Raw genomic sequence first — 11,230 nt, forward strand, 5'->3', positions numbered from 1 at the left:
AGAGAGGTAACAAGAGATTAAGCAAATACGAGTGTGTGGGTTTTGTTTTAATCATTGGCTTGTAATCTCTGTTTTTGTTCTTGAAAAACACTTTTCTGGTTTTGTGAACAAAGACAAGTTTTGGTATTTGATTTCATCCTAAGTTAAAGTACTAAGAAAAGCTTTAATTAAGACCTAACAAATATGCTTCGCGTATATATACTTGCATGCATGAATGCTTCTTACCAGTGTTGATTTTTTTAAAAAAATCGTAGGCTAGAGATAGAACAACCACTGAACAAGGAGGTAGAGATGAAAAAAGAAGCAGCAAAAGAAAGCAAACCTGAAAAAATAGCAAAGATGAAGCAAGTAGAGGAAGACATATCAAAACATAGTGATGGTAAGTGGACAGAAGAAAAAGGACATGCAAGAAAGAAACAAAAACTTACAGGTCAAGACAAAGAAGGGCATGATCTTGAAATTGATCATCATAGGGAAGATAGACTGAAGAAACAAATGGAAATCTCTACGAAGAAAAGCGAGAGCTCAGAGTTTTACAAATCAAAACAGCTCAAGTTTTCTGATGTGTCAGGCCACTTTCGCCTCATGTTAGGCTCTGAAACACAGCTGCAGATGATGATTTACGGTTTGGGAAGCATCGAGTCTGATGAAAATTCGAGGTTTCAGCTGAGCATTGCAATCTTGATGAAGAGAGAGTTTGATTGGGTTAATAACCAGTGCCGTGCGAAGAGTTATAGGGGCCTAAGGCAAGTTTTTAAAATAAACTTATTTACAGCTATAATGAAAACAATTTTCAAATAAAATATATCATTTTCACCAAATATACAAATCTAGCACTGTACAAGAATAAATTTATCATGTGCTATATTATGTCATATAGAAAACAAATATACATGAATTCAGAAGATGAGTTAGTCGACTCTGGTGGAAAAGATTTTTTTAAAACCAAAGTCTAAACCACTAAAACATAAACTGATTAAAATTTTGGGGTTCTAAGAGTGTTATATAAATTGGGGGCCTGAGGCGAATGCCTTTTTCAATACACTGTAGGCACACCTCTGTTAATAACAACATTGAAGTGTTTGATCCAGTCCTCTCCGCAACAGAATCTAGTGTCATGACATCTTTTGGTTGCACGGTTCTGTCTGTAAACGAGGAAGCTCGCAGGGAAGCTTTAAAACCTACTCTTTTCTTCATGCCACACTGTCGTCCCAATCTGTACGGAAACCTATTGGAGTCAAACTGGAGAATGGATCGATTATCCAAAATTGCATTGTTAGGGAACAGCTTTGAGATGTATAAAGACAAAGTGTTCAATAACCAAAATCTGATCCAGTCCATCAAACGAATTAAAGCTGCACAAAGAATAACGACCGAGTTTGCTATTAATACTGGATCAGAAGATGTTTACGATTGTGCATTCCATATTTTAAGCTGGCACTTTTTTAGAACCGGTGTAGATTGTGAGCTGCCATCTTTACAATGAGTTTCACTAAATTAGTGTGACATGACATACTATAATGATGACATAGTTTATTGCTAAATGTGACATAGACAATTGCATTCAATGTTATTTATATTTTTTAGAATATAGTAGTAAATTAAACATTATCATTAAAATAAATATATTCAAATATGAAAATAAAATAATATAATAATATAAATATACAAATGTTATAAAATTTTCGAAATATTATTTATTTTTTAATTATAAAATTTATTACAAAAAGATTTTAACTTTTTTTACCATTTAAAAACATTATAAATTTAATCATAATATTATTAGATTTTATTATATATTTATAAATTTTTAAAATATTGTTTAATTATACAAAATTTATATAAAATTTTAATTAATATTATACAAATTGATTTAATATTTATCAAAATAAATAGATATAAATCTAAGATATAATTTTAAATACATATCCATTCTTAAATATAATTTAAACAATATTTTTTATTTTATCTTAATTTTATTTTTAATTAAATAAAAATTCATATTAATTTATAGGTAAAAATATTAAAATCTAAAATAATAATAAAACCTTTTTGTTAACTTTTTTTGCAATTAGACCAAGGTTTATATACGCAAGAAAAGCACTTATAATTGTTAATTAAGCGTCAGAGAATTCTCAATAAAGTTTTGTATTGAAATTTTTCATTGAACACGTTGAAAAAAAATTAATTTTTGATAGAATATAATATGTGATGTTCCAAATAGAATTGTACTACAATAAAAAGGAACAAAAAAATTAATGTCTTTAGGAGTTGATGCTACGCCCCTGCTCAGTATCTTAGGGAACCAATGTCTTCCACAAGTAGAACATGTGTTAAAAGTCCGCTATTGATTCAATACCACTGAAACCCCGTCGTGCGGCCCCCAGCCGGCGGTGTCACTGTTTTTAAGATGAGCTGTTGAATATTCGGTTTTATGTTAATTACATTTTTTCTAGTTAAGTTTGCATGTTAAAAGTTTAAATTCTAAAATCGCGGTAATAAAATTTGATTATGGCCTCTTGGGCTCCTTCTACTTTGCTAGTTAGTTACTTAAAACTACTGTAACTTTAGATCCAAAAGCCATAACCCGTTTGATTCCTGACGTTGATAGTGTTATAAAGTGATGATGATGCATATCATAATGAATGATAGAATAGAACATATCCTCTCTTTTTTTGAATAACGAATACAACATATTCGGTCAGTGTCAAGCTTGAAAAGCTTAATTTATCATAAGCAGACTTAAGATCCTCTTGAGACATGCAATGACATCAACAGGAGGGCTATATTTAACCAACGCGTGTTGGCCTAGTGGTAAAGGAACTTCGACTGGAGTGCCCGTTCTGGGTTCGATCCGTGTTGGCCACGAGAGCTTTCACATGGGCTTCTGTCGCACTCCAGACTACTTCGCGTAACCAGTGACCCTTAAATAGAGGCTTAAAAATCCTGTAATGGTATGGGCTTAGGTCCGGTGGGCTAGTCGATCACGCTTAGTGGTCGGATACTGGATTATAAAAAAAAAAACAGGAGGGCTATATTTGAACTATAACTATAGATCATATTAATACTCATGACTTATCCGAGGGTGAGATACGGCTTTCTTATATTGAATATAAATATTGTAAAACTAACTTACGTGCGTGCAAGTTGTGCAACCAAACCATGGGTTAACAAAAGAAAAAAAGAAAAGTATATCCTTTCGGTATATATGTTTACATATAGATAAAAAGACCAAAAATAAAAGGAGTTTCAATTTGCAAGAAAAAGACACGAGATAGATCCCACTTGAAAACGTATATTCCCAAATCCCAAACGTGTACAACATTTAAAAACTTATTAAAGGTGTACCTAAAGAGAACTTTGAAAATCTCATTGTCTCAAAAAACATTCTTAACTCTTATCCAACACATTTTGATCATATGGTGGCAGAAGCTCTGAAAGCCAAGGCGGAAGTGTACCATGGAGACAAGACATGCAGAGAGAAATTTAGGTCTCTTCTGTCCCAAATCGGTTTACCAAACCGGCTCCTTAGTAACCAGGAGATTGAAGAATGCGGTTACGTGAAGGATACAGGTTTCGTGTGGTTAAAGCACAAGAAGAAAGACGAGAGAAGGAGATATCAAGACTTGTTTAGATTCGATAACGTTGTGGTGCGTTTTGAAGATGAAGTCACGGCTTATTTCGAACCAAACAAGATCAAGAAACTCACTGGTGTTAAGGCTAAGGAGTTCATGGTCTGGATCTCTCTCGGTGAGATTCTTGTAAACCGTTCTTCTGGTTTGATAACTTTCAAGACACATGTCGGTTTATTGTCTAAGTCGTTGCCCTTGTCCGTCTTTGAAGACGTTCAAGCTGATCATGATATCAAGGAGATGCCCAAGAAGGTTCAACAAAAAGTTAAACAACAAAATCTATTTATTTTAAAAGGAAACAGATGAAATAAGATGTATATATGTATATGGTTTCATATGTTTTTGTATTTGCATAATAATCAATTTCTTCGGTTAAACATTGTACATATAATATTAATACATAACTATTCCATTTAATCATTTCTATGAATATTCAAGAAAACAATTTCCTAAAAACAATTTCAAGAAAACATCATTTCTATAGTATGAAATAAGATGTATGTGTATATGTATTGTTCACATATGTTTAGGGCCAGTCTCTTGTATATATAAAAACCAATTTCCTAAATCGGTCATATCAAAAACCATTGTTTCAAAATTAAACCAGATTATAGGAAAAAACGGATATATTTTTGTTTGAGTTTTTTGTTAGAAATTTAATTTTTCATATTTATGTTTTTTTATAATCATATATATTAGAATATATTTATTAGAATATATTATAGAATATATTTATTAAATATTTTAATAATTACACTAAAATAATTGAATTAAACATATATCAATAGATCATATTCCTGATTTAATAGAATATATTTATATGGTTCAAATTGATTTAAATCGTTATTGGTTTAAATTAATTTAAATAGATTACTATCAGTCTAGATTAGTAATCAAAAGCATTAGTATAAATCTAATTTTTTTTTTAATGATAATAAACTGTTCATTTAACCGTTTCTGTTAAAGGACATAAAAACCTTGAACCAATTTTCACAAACCCAAAACGATCCAAGAAAAATAAACAAAAGAAAACCGTAGAAAATGCAAACACAAACATACCATCTATACTATAGAGCTTTAATTACAAGGTACTATGGTGCTGCGAAAGGCGTGAGCTGAGAACCACAGAGGCAGAGAACAGCTTCCTTTCACAGCAAACATCTCTTTCCACAGCTTACTCCGTCTCTGATACACAAGAACCTGCTTATGAGTAGCCAAGAACACATACTCACCCGTCTGACAAATCGGGAAGATCCCAGGCACCAATCCTCTGATACACCTCAAACTTATGCTATCAACAACACACCAAACCTCACTCTCGTAGTCTCTCATCTTCCATATCTTCATCCACACATCTGATAACTGAATCACCGACAAAAACCCATCCAACTCCAACAGATAAACCCTATTCCCACCACTACATCTGATCTCATCAGGCAAAGAAACCTTCCTCCACACGTCTTTTTCAAGATCAAGCGCAAGCACATAACACAACCCACTCATCAACCAGTGAAGCCTCCCGTTAACAAACACAACCTGGTTCTTACTCATATGCGTGAAACCGCCACAATCATCCTCCAACGCCGAAACGAACTTCCTCCACTTATTACTCACCGAATCAAACACCAAACAGACAAAACTCCCGTCAGGTCTATGCCCAAACGACCTGTGGTAACCAGCCATCACCACGTAAAACCCTTTCCTACCCACATCACACGCCAAACCGACAAGAGTCGCCTCCCCATCGGGATAAAACCGAGTCACGTGCCTCTCTCTGCTCCTAGGCAACGTCCTAAACTCTCTCGTCGAAGGGTTACAAACGTAATAAACACCTTTCTCAGGGACGCTCGCGCAGCACAAGAGGCCGTTACAGGAGGCTCTGATCATGACTCTGTCTCTGAGAAACTCCAAGGAGAACTCGGAGACGCCTCTGAGATTGTCGACGGAGATCAAGGCGGAGGAGTCTGGTACCTCGGCGACGAGGGTTTGGTTCTTTAAGGAGAGTTGATTGAAGAGGGAGATGAAGTAGGTGTCGGAAGGTAAGGTGTGCCAAGATTTGGATACGGATTTGAACCTGAAGAGGGATTTGACGGGTAGCCTGGCGAGGATCTGGAGGATGACCTCGTCGGGAAAGAGAGGGTCTTTAGGGTTACCCATTGTGAGATCGACAGAGAAGAGGGGTATAGAGTGGTAAAGGAGTAAACTTTCTCGTTCTTACCGCATCAGAAAAGGTCTGAACTTTAGAGTTTGTGTTTTTTTTCTTTCGATTAACCCATCGATGGAATCAGGGTGAGATGAGTGTAGAGAGAATTGGAGATCGGTGAGGGAAGAAATGGCGGAATTGGAGGAAGAGATGAATTGAATTAGCGCGAGCGTTGAACAAGTATATGATGGAGAAGGGAGGAGAAAGAAGAAGAGCGCGTGTTTCTGACTCGCTGATAAGCAAGGACCAGATGCATCTTAGGCCCAAGGCCCAATGTCGCATATTTCATTTGAAATATTTTGGGCTGAATTGTTCATCGTTTTTGAAACACTTAAAAATAATAAGTTATAGTATTGTTTTTATTGGATTGAAAATGGGAATGATCTGTCGATGAAGCTGAGGTGGCATCTCTTCATTGGTCTGAATATTTTACAACTTCCATCTTCTAGATTTCTAGATTCTGTCCAGTTAAATCTTTTAGTTATTTGTGTCTACTATTGATCAAGACTTTGTTGTATACTCTAGATCCGGATGGATAAAATATCCGTAAAATTTGATTCGATTCGTTATTTGTTTCGATTCGATCCGGAAAATCTAGATATCTGTAATTTTATGAATCAAAACACACTAAAATTCAATATTCATCAAATAAAAACAAATCACAAATATTCATTAAAAGCGGATATCTGATCTGATCCATAATGTACATATGCATATACATGTATGTATAAAATTATATGTAATTTTATACTCTATATATATTTTTAATTATTTTTATCCACTTAATTAATTATTTGGTCATTAAAGTTTTTTAAATATGTAGTTTTTAAATAATTTGTAATATTTTATATTAAAATTTTCCTGTTCTTTTAATATTTTTCAAAAATGATTTTTTTACCGATTCGATAGATCGAATTGAATATCCGGTAAAATATACTGATTTTCCAAATATTCGTAACACCGAATATCAGAAATATTACGGATCGAATCGAATCGAAAAATCGATTACTCATATATAACAAATGGATCACAAATAACCTTAAAATTCTGTATATCCGCTCCGTGTCCACGCCCACCCCTACTCCTAGGGTCCGTGTCCTCTTTTCTCTCCCTAACTTCTTCACTAGTTTCTTTTAGATTTTTACTAAATGTAATGCTTAACTAAGAGATCTGGAGCCTAGTGGTTTATTAATGATATCTTCCTTTCTGATCAAGAAAAAAAAAGAAAAAAAAAACTAATAGATCTCGGAGATGTTTATACACACATTCAAACGCAATAAACTACGTACACATCTGTAACAAGTAATATAATTTGACCATACATATCTGTTCAAATCACCAAGTTAACTTATGACATCACCCAATCGAACGACGTTATGCATTACTCCTCACTTGATATGTTTATTAGAAACCTCTACAAAGATCAACTATTATTGAAATCACATTAGACAAAAAAAACAAACAAACTCTGGTGTCCCAGCTACGCCAGCTACGGGACGGTTTATTATATCATCTATCACATGATTCCGAAGGGCATTAAAATATCTTAACAGTAGATAACTACTGATAGTTATATATATTTAGATAATACTATACTTTAGAAAAGAAGTGTAGATAGGCAGACGACATCGGTTGGTGACGTGTTACAGTGTGAGGAAGGTATTTTCTGGATAATGGTGGGATCGTCCGTACAATAATATAATGGGGTTCGATCAAAAATTAAGATTTGCACGCGTTAATGGTGGAATCATCATCACTAACCATGTATTTTTCTATATTTTATTACATAACTAGATTGATGATTATAACATTCCCTCAAGAATAATAATCCCCTTATATGGCCACCTTTAAACTCAGACATTAACCATTGAGGCATTGCCACGTGGATTTTTTAAATAGATTGTCTACTTTTGAACCCAAAGCCTTTCACACACTTTGGTCCCCTTTTTCCCATATACAGGTCCCATAGACATGTTTCCTAAAAGCATCATGAATTGGATATTTGGATTATCCATTTTTCTCATTTATCATGCCAATGCCATTATTATATATACATACTTTTTGTTTGCTTGTGTGACGTATACTGAGTTAACTAAGTATAGTATGAAACATAGTGGAACCAACCAATTATGGTTTCTTTGGCAAAAACATAGATAATGAAATGAATTGTGTTTATATAATAGCATGCTTCCTTGAAGGCAATCAAATACTCTTGGTTACAAAACATCTTTCAAATAAATTCACAAACCAAAAATAAAAAGATATTCACTTATTAGTTTGATTCCAAATTGTTTTGTAAATTATTGGCACAAGTATAGTATCAAATCCCAGAGGAACACAAACCAATCAAATTGACTCCAAAAACAACAAACTCCTAATTGCCCCCAATATATCTAAAATTGCTAATATTTAAGAAACCCTCCTTTTCAAATACAAATTCCTTTTACACACTGATTAATCCACTTTACTATTTGTCTTTCTTATTTTCTTGTTTAGAAATAATTTCTTGTCTATTCAGAGCTTCCATTGTTGACGAGCTGCTGTTGTTGCTGTAATAAGAGCCAAAAGTCTTCATCACTCCCTATGTTCCAAAAACTGTCCGAATAAGGAGGTATCATTCCATTAACATTTTCAAACCAATTATGATAACTCTGCGTTAAATCTTCGCTTAGTAATCCACCGTTATCATCCAAATAATTCTGCGGCGGAGGCGACATGATTTGTGGACCCACCAAACTCTGATCCTGGTTGTTCTCAACCTTTCCCACTTCACTACCTATGTGAAACTCGGTTAAACCGGACGTCGGAGATACAACCACGCTGGAAGTTTCCGGCGAGACATAACCATTAGGGTTGCTCATGAAACTCAAATGGTCCATGTTGTTGTTATTGTTATCGAGTCCGTCATCGAATGACGTCATTAAGAACTGATCTGAAGGAGTGGTGACGCAAGATGACGTGGTAGCAGAACCTGTGGAGGTTGAAGCGGAGGCTTGGATCCGCTCTATGAGACGAGGCATCCAAAGATACCTCATGGTGTCTTTAAATTGTTGACTGTTCACGTCGCATCTAAGTTGTTTTGCATGCTTTTGCACACGTGTTCTCCAATAGTTTTTGATCTCGTTATCTGTTCTTCCTGGTAAATATTGTGCAATCTTAGACCATCTGAAATCACAGGAAAACATATTGTCAGTATTAGTGACTATAATTTTGTTACTAGAAAATAAATAATCTTCAAATTCTATGATCTTTTACATACATGACAGTTCATCTTTGCAACCAGATTCTTGTAAATATATATAATTACTATATGTAAATGGCTTGTTTAAATTTTACCTATTACCCCAACGGGAGTGAAGTTCAAGAATTAAGAGTTGTTCTTCAAGGGTTATGTTTCCACGGCGGACATCTGGCCGGAGATAGTTTAACCACCGTAGTCTGCAGCTTTTTCCGGTCCGTTTGAGTCCTGTTTCAAATTAAATCGGAAGGTAATACTATTTAGACATCATCATGTACACGTATATTGTATGATGGGTTCATACGCAAGAAACTCATCATAATGTTCATATTTTGTAAAGTAATAAACATTAATCTATAAATTATATGGACCGTTGCTATGAGGCAAATTGTCTAAAAGAGTCTTTTTCTTTAGCAAACTTTCTTTCATTGCGTTAGTGCTCTTCCCATATACATGTAACATGTTGATCATTTATTAGCATTTTTTCGTACGCGAATATAAGTATATAGCTATTTTATTCAAAACCAAGAGGTTAAATTATTGAATCCATACTGAGATTCGAAAATATAATAATTGAATCCATATATCGAAAAATGATTAGAATCATATATATACTGGCTATATAGTGGTTCGAATGAAATTACTTTTAGCAATTCATAAAGAAGAAAATTGGTGAAAGAAATAAACATGAAAGTTTAAGAGTTTTTGCTTATCACATGTGCATAACATGCAAAACCCGTTTTCTTGAAACTTCAAATAAGTAAATTTCATCTACACAAAAAATGAAGTAGTGAACTGATTCAAAAACAAAAACACTCATGGAAATCGAAACATTACAAGGAAAAAAAAGGTATCACTAATTTTAATAAACTTATGCAACTTGTGATTATTTGGGCCTTTTTAAATCAAGGAGTAGATATTCATTGCACAAGAATACTTATACATACTACTAATCTGTGTTTCAAAAAAAAACATACTACTAATCTGAGTGTTTAGACGTGTAAGTAGATGTGGTAGTGTATCATACCGGCGCAACGAGAGAGAGAGTTCCATCGGCCTTCACCATGAGTAGAAATGTAATTGATGAGCTTGAAATCTTCCTCAACTGTCCATGGACCCCTCCTTAGGTCCATTTCTTCATCCTTGTTCTCGAAATCTCCAATATTCTTGTTCATCATTAAGCTTCTTTTGTCATCCATATTGAAAGTTGAAACAAATAGACCCCCAAAGAGAGATTCAGAGAAAAGACACTACTTTTTGTTGGAGTTGTGTAGAGAGAGAATGGATGTTGTTTGTGTGCACAGGGAAAGATGGAGAAGTTGATGGTTTTTATAGATGAACAAAAATAAGATATTTTTTAAAAGGTTTACTTTTCAAAATTTATTTGCAACATGTGTGAAAAAGGCATAAACGGCCGCATTGTAAGAACTTTGTATTTTTATTAACCTATATATACTGTATTATAACACCAAGAGTCTCATAATATAGTCACAATCATATAACTATATTAATAAATATATTTTTTACAAAAAAATTATATTAATAAATATAGTTGTTTTAAAATAAAAAAACTATATTAATAAATATACACGTACATGTTTTTAAGGAAAATCCAATACATACACGAACAGAAATACTGTACAGTTTAATACTCAATTCGTTGGTCAACCTTGGTTTCCAAGAGTACACTGAACCACTCGTCCGAAAGTGTTCATCATCTTGAACCGCGTTGTTCCATCTTTTGAATTGCTCAATATTTTTGTAGATTCGAGATCAAACACCCTAGCTAGGATTATAGCTTGATAAATTAGCAACTAATTTAAACGTGGAGTAACAAAATTCGTCATTATTAAACTATAGATGTCTTTTTTTTTGCTAAAAAAGGTTAAACCCGGGTCAATGATGACATAAACTTAACCCCCGGAGGGAGGTACAGCCCACGGATAGACCTTCTCTTGGACATTCAAATAAGCCGAAAACAATAGATCATATCCGTGTGACCGGTGATGTCTTGTGTATTTCATGGTTTTAACCATCCATTTTGCATTCATTTTGATTATTTAAGTTAGTATTTAGGTTTGTCTAGGTTGCATTGCATGGTGTTTATGTGTTTTCAGGTTTGGAGAAGTACTAATCAGATTTTGGAGCTTAAGAAGT

The 11,230-nt window shown here is 33.9% G+C and overlaps 4 protein-coding genes across 4 annotated transcripts; 2 read left to right on the forward strand and 2 right to left on the reverse strand.

Annotated features, from left to right (window-relative positions):
• Positions 1-1,498, forward strand: LOC108807906 (protein SENSITIVITY TO RED LIGHT REDUCED 1-like). The gene is made up of 2 exons (XM_056988096.1): positions 1-716; positions 1,051-1,498. The coding sequence occupies exons 1-2, from the start codon at positions 292-294 to the stop codon at positions 1,484-1,486; spliced, it is 861 nt and encodes a 286-aa protein (XP_056844076.1). The 5' UTR covers positions 1-291; the 3' UTR covers positions 1,487-1,498.
• Positions 1,499-3,354: 1,856 nt separating this feature from the next.
• LOC108810722 (uncharacterized) lies at positions 3,355-4,004 on the forward strand. The gene has a single exon (XM_018582812.2). The coding sequence runs from the start codon at positions 3,420-3,422 to the stop codon at positions 3,936-3,938; it is 519 nt and encodes a 172-aa protein (XP_018438314.2). The 5' UTR covers positions 3,355-3,419; the 3' UTR covers positions 3,939-4,004.
• A 536-nt stretch (positions 4,005-4,540) lies between these two features.
• LOC108806789 (F-box protein At5g49610) lies at positions 4,541-6,020 on the reverse strand. The gene has a single exon (XM_018578979.2). It carries the CDS (start codon positions 5,787-5,789, stop codon positions 4,710-4,712), a length of 1,080 nt encoding a protein of 359 aa, XP_018434481.2. The 5' UTR covers positions 5,790-6,020; the 3' UTR covers positions 4,541-4,709.
• A 2,067-nt stretch (positions 6,021-8,087) lies between these two features.
• Positions 8,088-10,365, reverse strand: LOC130495618 (transcription factor MYB78-like). The gene is made up of 3 exons (XM_056987035.1): positions 10,101-10,365; positions 9,172-9,301; positions 8,088-9,000 (listed from the first exon to the last, which is right to left on the reverse strand). The coding sequence occupies exons 1-3, from the start codon at positions 10,270-10,272 to the stop codon at positions 8,346-8,348; spliced, it is 957 nt and encodes a 318-aa protein (XP_056843015.1). The 5' UTR covers positions 10,273-10,365; the 3' UTR covers positions 8,088-8,345.
• Between the last annotated feature and the right edge of the window lie 865 nt (positions 10,366-11,230).

Source organism: Raphanus sativus, chromosome 6 (genome assembly GCF_000801105.2).
Source record: "Raphanus sativus cultivar WK10039 chromosome 6, ASM80110v3, whole genome shotgun sequence".
NCBI classification, from domain to species: Eukaryota; Viridiplantae; Streptophyta; class Magnoliopsida; order Brassicales; family Brassicaceae; genus Raphanus; species Raphanus sativus.